The sequence below is a fragment of the Rhagoletis pomonella genome, unplaced genomic scaffold, assembly GCF_013731165.1.
Source record: "Rhagoletis pomonella isolate Grant_MI unplaced genomic scaffold, Rhpom_1.0 Rhpom_scaffold_00007, whole genome shotgun sequence".
Taxonomy (NCBI): domain Eukaryota; kingdom Metazoa; phylum Arthropoda; class Insecta; order Diptera; family Tephritidae; genus Rhagoletis; species Rhagoletis pomonella.
The window spans coordinates 65672235-65693073 of NW_023458561.1; the positions used below are offsets into that span (position 1 = coordinate 65672235).

Consider the following 20839-nt stretch of genomic DNA (forward strand, 5'->3'; position numbering starts at 1 on the left):
GCATACATACATACAAAAGTACATATTTGCGTATTGTTATCCGTAGGCAGATGTACATTAGACCGCACCACCTTACAAGCAAACAAAAAAAAAACATTCGGTCTACACGGCTCAATCTTAAGTATTTTGCAAGGTAATTTCGAAAAAATGTTACGTTTGGCCGAAATAGGGGTTGCCGTTTTACATTTTTCGTTGATACCTACAATATAATTTTTTTTTTATAAATCTATTGGAATCGTCGAAATATGTATGTGCATACTTCCTTAGCAAAAGTTTAATGATTATTGGTGAACTCTAATTTACTGACATTAGGGTCGTATGTTAGGGTGATAAGAACTGAAACCTGGTGGAGAAGTACTAGAACGGCGTAATTAAAATCAACGAATAAAAAATTTTTGTTTTCCGAATTGCCTTTCAAAAATACGTTAGAATTTTTTTCTGGTGCGGTCTAATGTATATATGTATTTAGTATATGCGCCTATTACCTATTTGTGCCTGTCCCTTGTCAGTAAAGGACACTCGCTGATTTTGGCCAACCGTTAATGCGGTAGAGTATTATTGAAAACGTGCAGCTGTCAAAGAGGGTTTGCAATTATTGAGTGAAACTCGATATGATTTGCGGGTTTGGCAAGTCATAAATGTAAATTTCGTTCGACATGAGTTGAGGCTGAACTTGTCCTGCATATCTACGATAAGCGTCGGCGTTGCAATAGACATCTTTTTTATGATTATTGCCTAGTTGTGAACAAAGTTGTAAAATTTCGGTATTAAAATTTAAGCTGACGCACATATAAATAATTTCTAGGTAACCCATGTTTTAGCTGTCTGCAAACACAAAAAAAAAAAAAAGCTTAATTTTATTCTGTGCTGCGAGCGTTTCTAACATAAAAGTAGTCTGTGGAAAGCGATTGTGAGAGATTGGACGAATTTAGTTAACATATATGTATGTATGTACACAAGTTATATGAAATAACAAAATGAGGATGGCTAACAGAAGAGTGCTAAGAAAACTTTAGTTTGAACACTAGGATAATTTTTGAGGTGTTAGAAGAGGATTGCCACCTGTTCAAAAGGTTGAGTTCAAATTAAGTAAGTAAAGTAAGTTAAATGAATGCATTTCAATCGAATGAATTTTTGAAAAACTTTTATTTCTGAACTATATTTAGCGGGATAGCCCCATGTTTAAAAAATCAAATTCAACTTAATTCATCAGTTTTAAAAACGTGTATGGCAATGTCAGACGAACGAGAGTTAACAAGGTTAAATTACTTTTAAAGAGGGCTGCCACCTGTTTGTAAGGTCTAACTTAATTAACTATGTAACACAACCATTAGCGCACACAAGGGGTGGGTTTTGGGGTTCAAACCCCCCCTAAAGCTAATAACCTGAAATACAAACTGTATCGTAAAGCCAGCTCTCAAGAAAAATCACAAGAAATATTTTTTATTATAAAGCACTTTGCTTTTGCTGTAAATTTTCTTGAAGAAATAAATATACGAGCCAAGGCACATTAAACAGGTAGTACCAGTAGAGCAAAAACAACATTTGCGTGTATTTTGTTGCTGCTTCTGGTATCGAAAGTGTCAAAAACTGTTCTGAATTTTTTCTTCTAAATCAAAGCGTGCCATGTGAAATACAAAAAATTATAAAAAATAAAAGATTTAAATTGGAAAAAATAAAAATTGTTGCAACTTTCTTTCCTAGTAAATTTGTTTGCTTCTCGAAGCATTGATCCATCCTTTACAAGGGCCAGTAATCAGCGGTTGTGCTGCTGAGTTGGGCGAACGTTCCAAAAGCTGCTATTCAATCGCTTGTTTTGTATGGAAAAAGGTTTCACATGCAAATGGATTTTAACAATTCAGAATTTTTGTGAGAAAAAATTAAAAATATTTGACATTTTCGAGACCAAATAATTTGAAAATAAATCAAATCAGCTGCTCTACTGATACTACCTGTTCAATGTACCTTGATACGAGCATTTTTTTCTTGAGAGCTGCAAACTGATTTATGAAAATTTGGTAGAAGAAAATTTCTTTTCCATTTCTCGTCCGTCGTTTTATATGAATTTTTCGTTTTCCTTGAGAGTTCAGTTAATTTTTTCGGAACTCGAAATATTAAAAAAATTTAGCAATCGTGAAAAATCACCATCTATCGAAAACCAGAAACCAGAAATCGAAAAAATTAACATAAAAGTGCAAAAATTCATGGAATCAAATTTATTTTTACTGACTCTTTTTTAAAATTCTTTATTAGGTACTTTTGAAAGTTGAGCGCATCTTGAGTTTATAGAACTTTTTATTAAACAAGTAGTTTTTAAGGAAAGAACACAACCGACTTCAATTCTCATATAAAAATTTAGCGGTTCCGTTAATTTCTTCGTGATGCAATCATCGGATCTCTAAACCAAATTACGGGACGACCCTTGAGGTACCATCTTTCCAATAAAGAAAGGATTATTGAAATCGGTTCACGTGGTAAAAAAGTTATGTATTCCGGCGAATTGATAACCTCCCCTTTTTTGAAGTCGGTTAAAAGTGTTTGAGTTCTGTTAATCTTATGTAAATAAAGTGCAGTTTATGAATTTTAAAACGTTTATTTATTACATACTGTACATAAAACTTGCATAAATGTATTTTAAAGAGCGTATTATCAAGCAGATTTTCAGAATTTTCCGGTGATATATCTTCAGAAATATAAAACCCCCCCTAAAATATATTCCTGGGTACGCCCCTGAACACAATGATTATGTGAAATATAAAAATACGGGAGACAAACGTATGAATGTTAAGAAATATTTATTTTGAACATTTGGAGTGTTTGAAGAGGGTTGCCAAGTGTTTAAAAAGTTACATTCAAATTATTCAACAAGTTAGATGAATTATCAACAGATCAATATCAATCTATATTTCCAAAAATGTAAGATCTTAGCCTGTAGATGTGCGATAAAGTTTTATTTTCTTCCTTTGAGAACTTCTTTATCGGTATACGGGGATTTGAAATTTGATGAAATTAAAAACCTGCACTGTGCGATACCTCTCTTCTCTCTAAATATTTTTTTTTTAATTTTCGAAATTTAATTTTGGGCGTTCCCCACGCATGCGTGGACTCAACCCACGTGCTTGCATCACTGTCTCACCACCAGTGCGCTGTTCTTCAGTCTTTTTCGATATCAACGTTTTATTTGTTGTTTTCGGAAGTGACGGCAGTGGGGGCGTTGTATTTATAAATACGTATATTTCGGTCTGATTGGCGGTGTTGGTGCAAACGGCCGATGTTCTTGAAGAATTTTTCGCTTTATGCGCCTCTAAATCCAACGTTTTTGTTGCCTCCAGGGTGGCTTCGATGAGATCAGCTTTCGCGGGCGATTCTACGACTTGGGCAGCTGCTAAGAAGCACTATTTAGTTGCGACTCGATATCACATGTTGTTTGAGCTGTTGCTTCGAGTTCAGCCTCTGCAGCTGTATTCCGTACTTAATCCTCTTTAATATTAACCAAAACTCCATCTGCCGATTTGTTAACCTCATTCAACGCTAACGACGATGTAATCTGACAATCCATCACAGCTACATATATCTGCCATTTGATTAAGATTTGTTGCTACTGCCTTCTCCTCAGCCGCTGGCGCCATATTTCCCACCGTTTTATCTGACAAATTTTTTTAATTTTGCGAACGATTGCTCAGTTTGATTTGTCGTTGTTACTTCATTCGTATGCTCTACCTTGCTCTTGTTCATATATCGTACAGTCGCCGTCAGTATTTCAGCCAGTGGTTATGCATCAACCGCTTCCTCGACACCATTGTTCACCACCGCTGATGTTGGCGGTTCCATGCTTTTAATCTTCAAGGCAGCTTTTCTGAATGGTTTAACGGCACCGCAAAGCGGATTTGCTTCTGAGGTTACTGCGCTTAAAAACTGCAGCGCCTTTGCTACGGTACCTGCCTGTGGCATTCCGTCGTTTGGTGACAACTTTGGCAGCGGTGGTGGTGGTAACTTGTGATGAAATGGCAGTAGTGGTGGGGAAAGTGGATAAGGCTTTGGGGACAGTACTTTCAATATGTTTATGGCCGGTGGGCGAAAATTTGGTGTTGCAGCAGCAAGTGTCTGCATTGTCTTAGCAACCAGTCCCACTGCCGCTGGTAGCTCTTTCAGAGCTGAGGAAGTCACTTCTTCGCTCTTGCCCGCAAGCGGAAATGGATTAGTTGGCAAAATATGTCCAGCCTCGTTTGGCGATTGCAATATGCGGTTAGCTGCAGAAACTGCTAGAGCCTGCGATGTTTTTCCGGTAGTGGTTTCTGGTGTGCTGTAGTCGGGCGTTAGTGTTGCCGAGCTCGCATTTTGTTGTATTCTATTTTGTCCAACAACGCACTTCAGTTCTTTTATCGAAGCACAAGGTGTTTCGAATGGTAGAGTCTGCGCTACTCTTGGAACTTTTCCTCTTTTCTTTTTAATTTTTATCACTGCCCGCTTTACTGTATCCACGTTTGGCTGACTTTTGTTGGAAGCGGTTACACCAACTACAAATGGCCTAGTATTGAGGATTTTTGTTGTTTTAGTCTTATTGTGTCCTGTTATTTTTGCAGGGTAGACGTTTACTTTATTTTTTGAGCTGAGTGCTTGGCTTGCTGGCTTCAACTCTTTTTTAACGGCTTTAGTAGTGATTTGGGAAGCCGCTTTTCCTTCAGCTGTCGTTGTGTTTGGTGGCGTGGAATTCGCTTCTGAAATTTCTGTTTTTTGAAGTTCCAGTTTTTGAACAAGGACTGCAGATTTCACCTCAACAGTTTTAGGCTCTTTTAAGACAGCATTCAAAAGTTTGGAGTGCATATCTACTGCTGGTGCCAGTGTTTTTTCCTTGGATCGCCAATGGCCACCTCCCTCAACTCTTCGCTTTTTTTCTGTTGGCTTGGTATTTATTCTCACTGTTCCAGTAGAGTTAAGCGAACCTCCTTTTACACTTTTGCAGCCATTCACAGTGGCACCCGAACTTTTAACCACTTTAACATCAGCGCCTTTTCCTAGTTTTTGAATTTTCCTGTCCTGACTTTTTGTAACAGGTCTACCCGTTGCTGCTCTAATCAATTTTGGCGCGGTGTTTGTTTCTTTCGAAGGTTTCTGCACCTTTCCAGCCTTATTGTTTCCCAATGATGCAATCGAGATATGAGAACTAGGCGATTTCGTACCGCTGGCAATGAGTCTCGTTTTCTTTACAAGTTTAAACTTTTTGTTATCGGTAACGGCGCTTTTTCTGTCGGCTATGGGCTTTACATCGGTTGACTTTCTCGCAGCAGTCTTTGTCACGGAATCAGCTAAGACCTTTGAATTGTCTGTTCGTGCAAAGCCACTTGCTTTTTTTACAACAGTCTTCCGTATAGATTCTGCGTTTACTTTATTAGATACGATCAATTTTGTTGCTCGAACCGCTTTGCAGCATGCGCGTGAATTTTGTAGCGAAACCTCAGATGGTGGTGGCGGGAACTCAAAGTCGTTTTGTACATCTTGCGATGAATTATTCGGGGTCGGTGGTGGCGCGACCAGCGATGGTGCAGCAGACGCATATGAACCGCGCGTATACTGCAAAGCCACTTGCTGACCGTTGATTGGAGAGCCTGGCGGCAGTATCTGTATTTTAGTGGCCTTATTTTTGTCGTTGACATTCGGCTTCGGTTCGCTGCTGGTTTTCATTTTCTCGTCTCTTGTAGGTGGCGGTTTAGCTGGTATCGGCAACGATTTCTTCCCGGCTTCTTTGATTCTTTCCGAGGTCTTGTTAACTGCTGTTAAGGGACAAGCACTGACAGGCGGTTCTGGTGGAACGATAGGCTCCACGCCGCCGTTCAAACGGCTCGAGTTACTATTATTGCTTTCTAGTGTGTACTTGTCCTTCTGGTTTTCTGATGTGGCCGTTATAGGTTTATCTTTAATAACTCCTCTCGGATCCTCAATGGGTTCATTATCTGAGTTCTTTCCGTTGAAATCTAACGCTGTCATAACAATCGTTCTATTTCGTTTCCGCCTTGGTGGCACTGGCGGTTTTTCTTTCTGTTCGCCGCCAAAGCTTCTTTCTGCGATAGTACTCGTCTCAGTTTGCGCTGCAGGAATGATCACAGGTTCTGGGACTAAGCGGTCTTCTGGCATTTGTTCATGATGCCGATCATTAAGTTGGGCAGGCGATTGCTTTGGTGCGCTCTGCGTGTCATCTTTTTCTAAGCTTAGGGCTGTCACTTCTAACGCTGGAATTTCTTTTAATAAATCAATAACTACTGTTTGCGGGAATATTTCAACTTCCAAATCTTTTGCACTATTTTCCACCATTCGATTTCGTTGTAAAACGTCGTCAGCGTAAAATTGATCAGAGAAATCAGTTTGTAGTACCGCGTTCGTTTGCACGCCAATACTACAACGTGCCGGCGTTTCAGTGAATTGCGGCACAAGTGAATCACGCACGCCCGTCTTGTAACGACTTACGTCTCCTGCGAATCGAAACTTGGCAAAATATTCGACGACTCGACGTTGCTTCTCAATTCCATTGGTATTGATTTTATGCACAGGCAGTAAACGCATGCGCCTGAACCAGTCATTCAGCTTTTCCCACCTCTTGCGATCTACCTCGATGGGAAACATCATATCCAAGGCACCGAGGCAAGCGACAAATGATATATCAGCTGCAGTCAACTGGAAAAGGGGTAGAGCAATGTTAGTGGAATAGGAATGCAGGTGCCAGTATAGTTTTTCATTTAAATCCACTTAAAATACTTAGGAAATTAGAGGTTAGGATACTATCTTCCTCGCAATTAGTGGACTTAGCTGCAATTGTAACATATCGAAAGGCTTTCGGGTTTTTTTTAATAAAGCAACGGTTTGGGGTTTAACGAATTACAGAGCTGACCTGATGGCAGGCCAATGTTTTTAGTGCTGCTTTCCTGTCACTACAGACACAAGCTTTGGGCATTGTAAATGCCTTCCCTTGAAATACCGAAAGAGAAGTGGATATCGTCTCCATAATTAGCAGCACTCACTTTTTTAAGCCTACAGGTTCAAAGTCCCGCCACGGATAAAGGTATCAAGCATTCCCAGGTGTAGTAGCTAAAGATCTGTACAGCACACAACGATCGTTCTGTGAAATTTTCTGAGCAGATTTTCACACGCTAATGTATGAGAGTCGACTACACCACAGATACAAAGCTGATGATGGTCTTATCAAAGAAGTTTTAATTTAGAGGATTCCTCGAAGTGATAGACTCCGTACCAAAGACCTCTTTAAACAGGCTGAAAGATGTTAAGGCTTTGAAGGTATTTTGTTCGCTGTGAGCCTTCTATACAAATTTATTGTATCTAAGATTACATCAAAAAGGGGAAGGGGGATTAGGGGAAGCAAGGATGTCTTCTTCTATTGAGGATCACAACAATAAATGCAAGATATCATAGAGGCAGACCCTCAGATCCTTCCGCTGCAAGAGGTGACATTCTACTCTTAAATACCTTTTAAAGGTCATAGAAAAACTTGAGTATAGAAGCGTTGAAGCATTCATCCATAGAAATAACAGCCGTAGCATCTAGTATGGGCCCTTGTGGCTAAGTGTTTAGAGATGCGTACTACCACTCCGTATGACTTGTATTCGGGATCTGGCACGAGCAACATCTAAATTAGAAAAAGGCAGGCAATGACAAACCTCCGAGTGCATTCCTGCCATGAACGAGTTTTTCATAAAATCCGTTTGTCGTTCGAAGGTGGCGTAAAGCAGTAAAAGCATAAACAGACGACATCGTTGATCCGGATCAACTCGGGAATTAACTGCAGTTGATCCGGATTAAGTCAGAGTTAATCCGGATCAACGCTGGCGTCTGTTTAAGCTTTAAGTCTCTCCCCTTTGGTTTTATGTTAGACTCCTAAAAATTACTCTAAATTTTAGATTTATAGTTTCCTTGTTTCCTATAACCTACAGTACACTCACCACAGAGCCTGCCATATATGCACCATCTTTCAAATAGGACTCCATCACATCATACGCGTTCTCCACTTTCTTCTGATGATAATCAACATCTGTTTCATAAATAGTTTTACGCACTAAATCAGTCTGCAATATATACAACCAATAAATACCTCTTTGACACGTCGCAACATCATCATCTTACCATCAATTGTCCATGGATGCGATGCAGCACTTGACTCTCAAAGAATAGCCTGGACAAGATACGACAATGCCGTTTGTAGCAATTAAACGCAATTAGCTGTTTTGCCTTGTCATTGCCGTGATTTTCACACACATAAGCGAATATTGCATTGTCGCTGACGATGAGATCCTTGTGCACCATGGTGGGGACGGTGCCTGCTGGATTGATTTTCGCATATGCCGGCTTCAAGTGTTCGCCTTTGATCATTTCGACTGCTCTCAACTCTACATCGACGTTTAACATATTCAAGATCATTAACACAGCACGCGAATGTGGATTGATGTCGTCGTAATACAAAATGGGGCGCACATGATTAATTTCGTTGTTGGCAAACATTACTGAAGGGACGGACGATCGCGAATTAGTGCACCGCCGACTTGCGTGAACTTATGTCTATGCACGAGTACAAGCGGAGGTTTTTGAATGATTTAAGCTTTAAGTGTTTGAGAGCACAACAGAGAAAAAAAAACTAACAATTAAATTTTGTATAGAATTTATAGGAATTTTATTGAATGCATTTCCGAAATGTTTAAATTTCAAAATCAAAACTAAATCTTACACATGACTTTCACTTTGATTTGTAAAAAGGAACTGCGACTGATCGTTGAATTGACAGCTTCCTTTCACACATTGCCAATGAATTGAAAAGCTATGAAATTTAAGAGCGGTTTCAACGTTAGGAATATCTAAATTACGTAAGCTGTTTAATTTTCTTTAACTTGTGTTCAGCTACTTTCTAAAAAAAAAATGGTCTAAAATTTCTTTGCAATAAATTTGCTATTTCACTTCCGAGCACTCTTGTAGTATGTTATGACTGTAGCATTTTTCTGAAGGAAAGTTTGGTACAATTGTTCGAAAAATACAATCGTATCCCGATCAAAGCAGTGTAATGAAAGACTGGTGAATTGATCTGAAAGTGGTCCGAATTGAATGCATAAAGTGTGAGTTTTGATCTAATATTGGTTACAATGTCATGCAAAAGCGGACAATTGGTCCAAGCCTAGGACATTCAATGTTAAATGTAAATAGAATTTTTGTTTAAAATCGAAAATTTTTTATTTAGATCAGTGATGGGCAGAGAGAGAGAGAGAGCTTTGCCCGCAGGCAAGGCAGTGCCCATCATGAATGTAGATGCCTCAAAAAATTATTGCCAAAAACTGCGAAAATTATCGATTACACAAAATGGAGTATCGAGTTTGAGTGCAGCTCATTATGAATCGTTGAGAGGCATAGTTATCATAGGCAGATAAATTATCTCAAATATTTTTATTTTTTTTCCGAAATATATTTTATTTAAAACTATGAATAAACATTTTTGGAATCCCCATTCCACCGAAAAATAGTAAATTTTTTCCAATATATTAAAATCGTCACTATCGACTTTTGTGACACTTATCAGATTTCTGAAAAAAGCACGCTCAAATGCACCCACAAAATACAATTAAAGAAACGCGATAAATAAGAATGGTATAATTTTCTCAAAACCACTGTTATTTTAAGAACAAAAGCTCTTATTTACAAAAAAGAGCTTTAAGCACAGCAAAACTTGTCCAGTATATGGGACGCTTGTACTGTAGAGGTAAAAGGGAGTTTTAAAACTACATATCCCTTTCTAATTATTAACTTTCATTCAGAAAAATAATAAGAAATCGACTTTCTGAAAATCGTTCTCTTTAATCCGAATTTATGCTCTATTACTTACTAAAACGATTTAAATCAATCTTTAATACATTTCACTTAAATAATTTAAGCAGTTCCTTCATATGAAATTTATGAAAACCGTAAAGAAAATATATTTCAAAATTTCGGTAAATCTCAGTGAATTTAAACTAATCCACATTTGGAGTATTTTCTCGCCTATTGTCTTCATCATTTTCTTGGCTCACAACATTCGCTTCTTCTGTCTTAGGTTCCTCCTTGGGCTCCTGCTCCTCTTCGGGTGGTGTCGCAATTTCGCTTGTTGGAAATTTAAATTTGCCAATTCGCTCGATGACAACGCGTAGCTTTTCCAGACCAGTCTCATTGATATGATATATCGGCAATGCTCGCATGCGCGCGAACCAATCATTCAATAGAGGCCATTTGTCTGTGGCGCCAGCGGCAATCGGAAACATTAGATTCACCGTACTCAATGTGGTTACGATGGATATGTCAGCAATAGTCAACTGTGGGGAGAAAATATACATACATATGTACATACAAGTGGTAGTACATATGTACATTGGTAGAGAGTTTTATATGTATTGCATAAATTTCCGTAATTGATACGAAATCAAATGAAATTGCGGTTAGTTGGAGAGATCTTCGTAATAAATGTATAAGATGCTAACATAAAGAATTTAAGAGACAATAGATGTTATAAATTATTTATACACAAACACGTGAGTACTATACATACATATCGTCGTTTAAAGTACAAAATCGCGTATCAAGAAATTGCAAAACCTACGAGGTGAGGTTGAGAAGAGAGTAAAATTTTTCTCATTTCAAAACGGTTCTTTCTTTTATCCCTAATTATCTATTTTTCCCGTGTCTAAGAATCGATATTTAGGTATGAATGGATAAGGACTTGATGCCAGGAACTTCCGGTGAGCAAATATTTTTTTGGCACAAATGTCAGTTACCAGGTTTTGCAGCAGCACGCTACGCGGTTTTGTACTTTAAACGACGATAATTAAATATTCCGACGAACTTGAACTTACATGATCAGCGGCCATATATTTGTGCCTTCGCAGATATGTCTCCATCATAGTATAGGCCTCTAGCAGTTTACGTTCGTGCAGCGGTAAATCAACACTTTTGAAGCCACCACGAACAATGCCGGACTGAAAATTACATTACAAAAACAACCCGTTACTTACAAAATTTATTATGACACATACATATCGAGCCCTAACCGCCAAAATAACGTAGGCGAATTTTTTTTTTCAAAATTTTCTTTTTGATGCAGAAATATTCCTAGAGCATCTAGATGCATTTCTGCAACAAAAAGAAAATTTAAAGAAAAATGTCGCTCGCGTTATTTTGGCGGTTTGGGTTCGATATGTATACCTATGTATGTATGTACATAAGTATGAAAATATATCTATGTATATATTTTATTTCATAAGTAGATGCCGTTGTAAGTGGGGAAATATTTCGACTACCATACACCAGGGAGTGGCCAGAAGTGATTAGCGGAAGGTTCAAGCGCAGCTCCCGACTTTCCTAATATTCACTTATCCTCTGGGTAGCGACCAAACTCCAAAAAAAAAAAACAATGCAACAATCCTCGGATGAGACCCCCTCTTTATGGAGAGGATGCCTCTGCCCGGCTGGTTGATGTTCTCGCGAATACAGGGGCTGACATCACCGCCATTAAAAAAAATGTGATGGACGCGGCAAGGCAGCGAACGCGTAGAGCCTTGCGACGTCTACCTGACACGTAAAGAAGCGCGAATTCGGATTTGTGGCGGCGGTGGGACAGAGGCTCGGTCGCCGAGTATTAGCGTTCACCCCGGTGGACGAACGTCTAGCCACAATCTGCATCAAAACGAGATTATTCAACATCACATCTCATGTCCCATTGGAGGAGAAAGACGAGGCGTCCAAGGATCTCTTATATGAGCGCATAGAGAGCACATGCGGGCCAGTGCCCCGTCACGATATCAAAATCGTACTTGGCGACTTCAGTGCCAGGGGAGGCGGGGAAGGGATCTTTGGAACCACCGTCGGAAATTTGAGCCTCCACGACGAAACCTGATGCCCATTAAATATGCCTTCAATTCGACAAGAAAAAACAAAAATTTTAATGCTAATTTCTTCCAACTTGTGCAATTTTTAACTGTTCACAATGAGGACCGCTTTTAAAAAGTAGTACAAAGTAAACCTTGTTGAATCGTTTAACAAAAAATTCACCGCAATATTCTTGCATACTCACCAAAAACTCGCTGTCTCTTCGAAAAAGCACTGAGCACTCAAAAAACAGCAAATTCCATACACGAATGCGCTGCTCGTAATTTCGCGGCCATAATGCCTCATCTTCGCTGGCGTTTTCAAATTTCTCACAAAGATGCATAAGTATCAAATGACTATCGGTAATAATCAGGTTATCGTGAACCAGAGTAGGCACTGTGTGATTTGGATTTAACTGCGTGGCGTGGAATAACAGTTAAAAAATTTAAAAATTACTATCATATCTCCAGCAATGTAGTCACCTCCAAGAAAGCCTTGTCAAGTTGACCGCCCTTGAACAAATCCACAAATTTGTATTCCACATCCAAGTCCAGCAGTTTGATAAGCAGCAGACAACTGCGTACCGGTGGACTAACATCGTCGTAATACAATACTAATTTCGACATTTTTTGCTAATGCAAGTGAGATTCTTGTATTAAGCCAATAGCTGCATACTTATATGTACTTATGTATGTATTTGCGTAGGTGTCTGCACTTAATAATCAACAGTCAATGTTTAATGTTTTCCCGATTTAAGCGCGACAAAGACTAACTTCAACGCCTCTTTGAGACGCTCTTTTAAGCCTCGCTTGGGTGTGTGATAAATGTAAATATGTGTATATATATTTCTTTATATATATATGATACTACATCCGTACATATACATATATGCACTTGTATGTATGTATGTAGGCATATACATATTGACGTTACGGTTTGATGTGCATAACTTTGCAAGCGTAATTGGAGACACCGTAGCCGGGAACTTGCGGCTGATTCGTAATGAATGATAAGCGTACATACATACATATGTAGGTATCTCTTTCCAATGGACTTTAACCAAAACCACATTTTTGCTCTTAGAGCTTTCTTACTATGTATTAACAAAGTGATTAATTTAAAAGAAAGCAAGTACAATCGCCGAGGTACAACGTCTCAGCGAAAGCCCGACGCCGTTTTAATGAAAAGATGGTACATACCTACAGCCATACTTTCAGCAGGATAACACTCAAATACGTGTAGGCTCAGAATCGAGTCAATGTTTTCCATCGGAATCTATCGTAAAATCAAAATTTAACCGTTAAAACTTTGGTTACATGTAATCGATTTTTTTGTTAGATTTTTTTTTTTCAAATTTTTTTCAAGCAAGTATAATTGTTATATCTGTTTTTTGTTTTTACCATACATATTTGATTTTTTCATCATTTTGTAACCGCTATTTTCGGGTTTAATTTCTAAGATCATAAAAAGTTCAAATAATGACAGCGCCAATCTATACAGTAGATTCTAGTAGTGAACGAATTTCATCAAATGCTTTCTAACAATTGCGTCCGTCGCCATATTTATAATTGCCAGAGAATACCCTCTGCGGCACTGAGAAAAGAGGTCTAAACTTAAGAAAATGCTGGTACAGCAAAGTAAGTCTTAATAACAATCCTTTTGAAACACTTAGCGTCCCCGGATCTGTTTCCGGAAGCAATACAACAGCACTGCAGTAGACTCTCGAGCTTGACCTATTGCATGTCACCATACATATATACATAGAACAAACAGCCAAGCATACTCTCTTACACTTCACAATCGAAGGCTTTGGAAGATCACATCGTCACATCGTCGAGGTGAGGCTTCAACTGGGCATTCACGGCTTTCCTTATCCGCGCGCACAACGGCAATTGGCAATAAAGTACAGAGCCACAAGGCGCTCGCCGGCAGCACCTAGGGCAAAGACAAAGAAACGTTGCTGGCAAAATACACGGAAATTGGCCAGCCGGTTCTGAACAATGCTGCGCTTTTTGCTCCCTGCGGACCAAACCTTCTTAAAGCCACTTCGTTTGGAACTCATAAGGTGATACATATATATTTCTCTTACCTATTACCCCTAATTCAAATTGAATTTATTTTTTAAACACGTGCAAACCTCCTATAGTTAAGTTATAAAACAAAGCTTTTCAAAAATATTTCGATTAATGCCCATTTTGAAGAATTGATAAATTTTTTTAAATAATTTGAATATAGATAAATTTTAAAAGGTGGCAACTCTTTAAAAAAAAAAAATCCTTACTGCACATCTACAGCCTGAGCCCTTTAATTTGACACCTCACTTTTAAAAATCGAACGAACGGTACGGATCTGATGGTATCGATCAAGGCGAATTTATACAAGGTGGTGTTACTGGCGAATTTAGATTTTCGTACTTCCTAATGTCAAAATGATGTCTTTGTTGCAAACAAGGCGAATTCATATTACAACAAACACATCAGTTTGACATTAAGAAGTACTGCGGCGAAAATCTAAATTCGCCATTAACACCACCTGGTATACTGCCATACCTAAACAAAAGCGTTGGGCGGAACGGTTTCTGACGCCTAGCATTAGCGCCGAAGTGCCATACCTAAACAAAAGCGTCAACGCTACGTCAAATGCATAGTTTGCACATCTACAGCCCAAGCTCTTTAATTTGACACCTCATTTTTGAAAATCGAACGAACGGTGCAGATCTTTTATGCGGAACAAAAAATGCCTTCGCGTATTATATATATATGTACTTAACCCTGTAATTGTGGAACGGACTTTACTCCTGTAAAATCATAATGCCTGGATTATAATGGAAGTAACAGAACGGAGTGAACTGCCACTTAATTAGCTATTGTATGGGCAATGAATTCAAGCGATTATAATGCACCTGAGCGCAGTGTAAAACGGAAGCATTTAAAATCAATAGATCGTTACGAATTCGCCGCAATTGGTTACGATTCGCCCCGTGCATTATAACCAATTTATTAGTCCTTTGCAAACGCACCCTAAAGTGCAACAGCTGATTCGATGTCAAACGAACATCTGAGTATGACATAACCTCATAATTTCCTCTGCGGTGGCGTTTATATTCGTAACGAGTGTTCTTAAATAAAATATACATATTTGCTAAATAATTAAAATTATTGTCAGATAAAAACGCGATGTATTTAACTCGCAGATTCCCGCGTATATACACAGGTGCAGCTCAATATCTGGTCACCAGCAGCACTCGTTTGTACAGTGGCGCGGCAGAGGATATTATAGAAATACCCAACCGCATACAACGGTCTCCAACTGATATATTAAAAGCACTGGCCAGCACGGTTGGACGTGATCCAACAGCAGCGCATTACAAATATCATGATGATCCGTACCTGATTCCAATGTCCAATGTGGGCAAGCGAACATTTGCCATGGCTCAAGAAGCTGGACGAAAGGCGGCCCGATTTATTAGAGAAGAGCATCGTGAAGTGTTCCAAGTAAGTAACAAATAAATATCTTTTTAAAATGGTATTAATGAACTTATTTGTAGCACCAAGAAGCTCAACCACCCATCGAAGCATTTGTACCCAAAATGCTGTATACAGAAGAAACTAAAGTAGATGCCGATACACTGCATAATCTAATTCGCCACTCGCAAGTAACAGACGCTCTTGTGGTATATAATCTGATTAAGCAGAAGGGTGTTGAAATCAGCAATGAAACGAAACAGCAGCTTCTTGAACTTATTTGCTTTTACAACAACGAAGAGCCGTTGCCGGAAGAATTGATTGAAGAACGTTGGTTTAAGGCTAACGCAGACGCACGTGAACGTAATCGTAAAACTTGGAAAGACGGCGAACTAGCTGAACAGCTGTTTGGAGAATTAGAACCAAAAACACCGCAATCGTATGCAGCGCTTATAAGGGGAATGGCTAAATATTTTCAAGTAAGTCAGTTCAGAGCTAATAGTTTAAATTTCATAGTTGCTTACTAACTTTCCATTAGGCTGAGCGCGCGTATGCACTTCTGCAAGAAGCAACTGAAAAGCAATTTGAGTTAGACACACAAACTTTCAACGCAGTGATCAGCGTAACGAACTTCCTAAAAGAAACGGCGGATCAACGCTGGGAACTATGCAGGGAATTACTTCAGCAAATGTCACAGCAACAGTTGAAACCAAATTTGGGCACCTTAAATGCGGCATTAGAGGTTGTTAGCACTTTTGGAAACGTCAAGTTTGCTCGTAGCTCAGCACTAAAACTACTCGCGGAATTCAAGCAACTAGGCGTTGAGCTTGGCTTGAGCACTTACTACTACCTATTGATCATTTTCTGTCGAGAACGTGGACCAGTTTCACATATTATAGTCGATATTTTAAATGAGATCAAGGGAAAAGAATTCAAAATTCAACACCCGCGAGACACGTATTTCTTTACAACGGCAATGGACGTTTGTCGCAATCACTTGCAAGACAAGTCCCTTGCAAAGAAAGTCGATGAACTACTACACACTGGTAATAATTATGATTTGATTGGCGATACATATAAAGAGGCGATATATTATCGTCATTACTTTGCGCTACTCTGCCAAACAGAACCAATCGACGAATTCATGAAAATCTATGACTTACTCGTCCCGCACGTTTACATTCCAGAGCCCGGTATTATGGAAGAAATATTAAAAGCTATTGAAATACATGGAGCCGTCGAACTAATGCCCCGCTTCTGGTCCGATATGGTTATATTTGATCACACAAACCGTGAAAGTCTCCTCACACGCACCTTACAAATTTTAATAGATAATCCTCCTAACAGAGAGCTGCCCGCACATCAATCTCTGCCCGAGCAAGTGGGTAAAATCGCTTGGGATATTTATCATAAAATTGCCGATCCAGAGGGTCGCCGTCCAAAAGACTTACAATTCACAGGCAAAATGATTGGAGACATACTAGCGTTATTAGTGCGTAGTGGCAATTTTGAAAAAGCTAGCGAAGTGTTTACCCATATCGACAAAAACCAACATCGTATACCAGGGACACCATCTGAGAAATGCCTGCTGGCGTACATAGATGGATGTATAGAAAATAAGGCACCTTCGCAGGCGCTGATTTGTTTACAGTATGCTGTGGAGAACAACATGGACTTCCAGCCCATGGTAGAAAGAATCAAAACAGGATTTACGCTGAATGAAGTACATTTATCAAAGCTGAAGTCGCTAATTGGAGAAAGTTTTGGTAGCAACAATTAATGATGACAGTGTGCGGAATATTTTGTATTTAAGTTAGGAGCATAATGATTGAACATCCCTACTGTGGCATAAAGTATACTTTTAAAAACAAGAGAAAGGAGCCTACTATCATTCAGGTAGCTTTTGTGACACATACCCTCAAAACGCTAAAATCCATACCGCTTATACGACTTCAATACTACGATTTTTTCGTAATTATATTAACTCTAAATCAATGCTTAAAAAATTATGAAAATTCAAAATTAGACTAGAGATTCAAATTTAAATAAAGCACACGCTAATGTGCATTCAAATTAACGATCCTTTTCTGCGTCATCCATAACATTTTCCCAATGTATGCCATCATGCGGTAGATCACTTTTAATAAATGGGGATAACCACGCCAATAGCATTCGTCTTCCCAATACCATCTCCAAATTTCGTCGTACTCCGAGATCATATCGCTTTGAATTTTTCTCGCAATTCTTTGCTCCACGCATTATATACGGCGCATGATATGCGATGAGCACCATGGAGTAAGCACTCGCAATAATATTGAGCATATAAATAAGCAAATAAAAATTCTGCCATGACACATCAAAGCATATCATGAGCATGGGAAATACGATTTTGATCATAGTCAGCCAATTAACATAAGTATCTGCATGTAGCCACCAGAAATAGAGGCTATTGTAAACTGTAGCATAAGTGGCACCGATTGCAAGGTATAGAAGAAAGAAAACAAAGTATCGGTGGTTGTTATGACCAATGCATGAACCTGTAAAGCCACAGTGGTGATCCCTTTTGAGAATGCAAGTATCACAAATGCTGCAATGCCAAGAACGTGGTGGAGCCAACATTTCGCAAGCCGAGCAATAGCGCCAATACTGACGTTGACGATCATTAGACGGAGGTGTTAGTACAATTGCTGCAAGACACGGTTGACATAATATTTTTTTTTTTACATATGATAATTTATATACACATTCATCAACTTACTACGCGCACTTGTGTCTATCAACATGCATGCCAGCATATTCGCCTGCAAATTGAATAGCAAAAATAGTCCTAATAGACAGGTTAGTATGTAAATGATGCCATTTGTGGCGTGGAAATCGGGTAGCACTATGGTGATCTCAAATACAAATGTTATTGGTATGAAGATGAACATCATCAAAAAGCAGCCGATATCACGCAATGAACGTGGCAGGAATTTGCGCCGCAAAAGCATAGCAAATCGCTTCCTTAACAGATCTTTACAAAAGTTCACGCCGTATCTATTCCGCTGTTCGTAATTAAGATAAAACTAAATAATTTGTGGTGTAAACAAATTGGGCCAATCGCTGATGCCAACTTATAACAAATCATGCTGCTTCTTTTTCAATTGACCAATTGCAATTGTAAACAAAAGGGAGCTGCCAAGGCTATTATTTAAAAAATTTGGTGGGTTTTTTTTAAGACCGCCAGATCAGCCACCCATGAGTTGCCGAATTGGACGAAACCCCCTTTACCTGTGGTCTACGTAACCTAGCGGCTCGGATTTATATCTAATCAAAAGGACTGTCACTCCAGCACCATTCCTAAAACTCTTTGAGGTATTTATATGTGATTCAGAAAATAGTAACTATTGATTGAGTATTGATATTTGTAGTTTCAGCAATATACCCCGAATAACGTTTGCACAGATATTTTACATCTATTTTGTGATTGTTTTCAATAATTCCAGGCCCTGCGGAATGGTAACGCACACTGCTAACAATTCCTCCACAGCGACCGCCATATGACATCTAGTTTACTTTTATTTGTAAAACAACAGGGTTAAACTACGTACTACAGAACATGGTTCTAGTAAGTCTAGGGTTAATGACTATTTAAACTAGCTTTAATCCAAGCGCGACTTACGAGAATGATGATTTACTCTGTTTCTAAGCTTCTGACTTGATGGCCTCTGCAATGGCGCATTGTCCAACACTTCTTCCGAATTTGCGCCATCGTCCAACAATTCACTGCCAATAAATGGCGAAATCCACACCAAATACATTCTTTTCCCAAAAATGGTACGCAAGTTGCTGTAGAAATCTCTTCCATATGGATAGTTAAAGCGTCTTTCGTAAGAAGTACCACCTCTGATTATAGGTATTCCATGATATACCAATAATATAGATGATATTACTAATGCTACTATATTTAAATTGTAATATAGAAGCGGAAGATTATCCCATTTACCGCCATGGGCTACCATTAGTATCGGACCCAACATTTTAAATAAGCTGAGTATGTGACGAAAGGTCTCGGCGCGTACCCAAAATAGGTAATAACTCAAGTAAAAGAATGAGAGCAGTGAACCGACAAACATGTAGACAAGAAACAAAGCAAAGTATCGCATGTTGTAATGCCCAACACAGCAGCCGGTGAAGACACAGTGGTGGTCTCGTTTTAAAATGCATTTCTTACAAACTGAAAAAAAAAACAAGAAGTTATTTAAAATCTCCATAAACCAAAATATTAAATAACTTAAATAGTGCCAATCCACTTGCTTGATTTCTTGAATACCTATAATATTTATGAAAAATTTATTTGAATGGATATACTGACCATACAAATTACTTTGTATAGATTTCATCTTGTATTGGTTTTTTACTAGTATCTAATGAATGATTTATTATTATTTTGATATCTAAATGCCATAGTAAAAACTGCAGAAAGACCGTCCGCTCTTTATATTGCAAAAGAAGCATAACGATATCGCATTGAAAAAGTAAGAACGAAACGGCCTTTTTTTTATAAATTTAACTCTGCTGAATTATTACTGGCCAGTAAAATACCCTTGAAATATTTTCTAAAGAAATACTAGTTGTTTACCTTTGCAATGATAAGATCTTGGAGGGGTCAACTTCTTACAGCGTTCACAGCTATGCCATCCTTTTTCTGAAGCATCTTCTGGGACTATCAGATTTATGGCTATAAATAGGTGGGATAACTATTTTCATATGTACATTCATACAAAAATATATCAAACTAATATAACTTACCATCAAGGCTGGTATCCACCATCATGGTGGCAAACATATTTCCATTTATATTGAAAATCATAAACATTGCGATCGTAAATATAAAGCTATGCATAAACCCGCCCGGTGTGTGGATAGCCGGCACAACAACGACAACGTCGAAAAAAGCAACAAGTGGCAAAAAGACTACTATCAATAAAAAACAGAAGATATCGCCTAAACGCCTGGGAAAAAATCGTTTTCGTATTCGCAATTTCATTGTGCCCGTAAATGAACTTTCGACAATAATGCCGAATTTTACATGAGTTTGCTTTGTTTATTTATATTTAAAAATTAATCTTTTGTTAGCACCACGATTAAACATTGGCCAAACACATTAAGCAACTGATATAAAGGAAAAGTTGTTATCTCACATAAACTAACTAAAATTTTTATGAGAGAGCAGCGCTCGGTTATCACGTGAAAAACTAAAAGATAAGTAATGCAAAGAGTACCTGCATGAATTGGCCAGAGCAGGTGGTCAATCAATGTGATGTCACTACCACAACATTAATCGCTTCAAAAAGTTGGCGTGTGGAAAATTGCAAGAGCTGATTGCGATCGTGACGGGAGTGAAGAGCATAGATCACAGAAATTTTACTCTTACCGTTTTTCACGGCACTGATATACATATGTTGTAGAGGCAAATGGGCGACGACAAAAATAAAAACTTAGACAACATG

The 20839-nt window shown here is 38.5% G+C and overlaps 5 protein-coding genes across 5 annotated transcripts; 1 reads left to right on the forward strand and 4 right to left on the reverse strand.

Annotated features, from left to right (window-relative positions):
• Nucleotides 1-2879: 2879 nt before the first annotated feature.
• Nucleotides 2880-8550, reverse strand: LOC118743968. Its single transcript, XM_036476731.1, is given in 3 exon segments — nt 2880-6669; nt 7950-8072; nt 8131-8550. Coding segments are annotated over 3 exon segments (3525 nt in total). The 5' UTR covers nt 8506-8550; the 3' UTR covers nt 2880-3642.
• A 1273-nt stretch (nt 8551-9823) lies between these two features.
• On the reverse strand, nt 9824-12550 carry LOC118743351 (glutathione S-transferase E14; the record flags this gene model as incomplete). The annotated part of the gene is given in 4 exon segments (XM_036475961.1): nt 9824-10334; nt 10872-10994; nt 12089-12298; nt 12366-12550. Coding segments are annotated over 4 exon segments (813 nt in total). The 3' UTR covers nt 9824-9998.
• Nucleotides 12551-14935: 2385 nt separating this feature from the next.
• On the forward strand, nt 14936-17220 carry LOC118743352 (protein PTCD3 homolog, mitochondrial). The gene is made up of 3 exons (XM_036475962.1): nt 14936-15377; nt 15431-15826; nt 15886-17220. The coding sequence occupies exons 1-3, from the start codon at nt 15060-15062 to the stop codon at nt 17125-17127; spliced, it is 1956 nt and encodes a 651-aa protein (XP_036331855.1). The 5' UTR covers nt 14936-15059; the 3' UTR covers nt 17128-17220.
• Nucleotide 17221: 1 nt separating this feature from the next.
• LOC118743353 (probable palmitoyltransferase ZDHHC24) lies at nt 17222-18508 on the reverse strand. Its single transcript, XM_036475963.1, has 2 exons — nt 18106-18508; nt 17222-18034 (listed from the first exon to the last, which is right to left on the reverse strand). Exons 1-2 carry the CDS (start codon nt 18335-18337, stop codon nt 17421-17423), a joined length of 846 nt encoding a protein of 281 aa, XP_036331856.1. The 5' UTR covers nt 18338-18508; the 3' UTR covers nt 17222-17420.
• A 480-nt stretch (nt 18509-18988) lies between these two features.
• On the reverse strand, nt 18989-20677 carry LOC118744050 (probable palmitoyltransferase ZDHHC24). Its single transcript, XM_036476808.1, has 3 exons — nt 20139-20677; nt 19969-20067; nt 18989-19563 (listed from the first exon to the last, which is right to left on the reverse strand). The coding sequence occupies exons 1-3, from the start codon at nt 20374-20376 to the stop codon at nt 18989-18991; spliced, it is 912 nt and encodes a 303-aa protein (XP_036332701.1). The 5' UTR covers nt 20377-20677.
• Nucleotides 20678-20839: the final 162 nt, after the last annotated feature.

Coding starts and splice junctions, on each gene's coding strand:
- LOC118744050 (XM_036476808.1), bottom strand. CDS start 20,376: ATGAAATTGCGAATACGAAAACGATTTTTTCCCAGGCGTTTAGGCGAT. Junction 20,068..20,138: donor GGTGGATACCAGCCTTGATG/GTAAGTTATATT, acceptor ACCTATTTATAG/CCATAAATCTGATAGTCCCA. Junction 19,564..19,968: donor AAGATCTTATCATTGCAAAG/GTAAACAACTAG, acceptor TTTTTTTTTCAG/TTTGTAAGAAATGCATTTTA.
- LOC118743352 (XM_036475962.1), top strand. CDS start 15,060: ATGTATTTAACTCGCAGATTCCCGCGTATATACACAGGTGCAGCTCAA. Junction 15,378..15,430: donor AGCATCGTGAAGTGTTCCAA/GTAAGTAACAAA, acceptor ACTTATTTGTAG/CACCAAGAAGCTCAACCACC. Junction 15,827..15,885: donor GAATGGCTAAATATTTTCAA/GTAAGTCAGTTC, acceptor ACTTTCCATTAG/GCTGAGCGCGCGTATGCACT.
- LOC118743353 (XM_036475963.1), bottom strand. CDS start 18,337: ATGCTTTTGCGGCGCAAATTCCTGCCACGTTCATTGCGTGATATCGGC. Junction 18,035..18,105: donor GATAGACACAAGTGCGCGTA/GTAAGTTGATGA, acceptor CGTGTCTTGCAG/CAATTGTACTAACACCTCCG.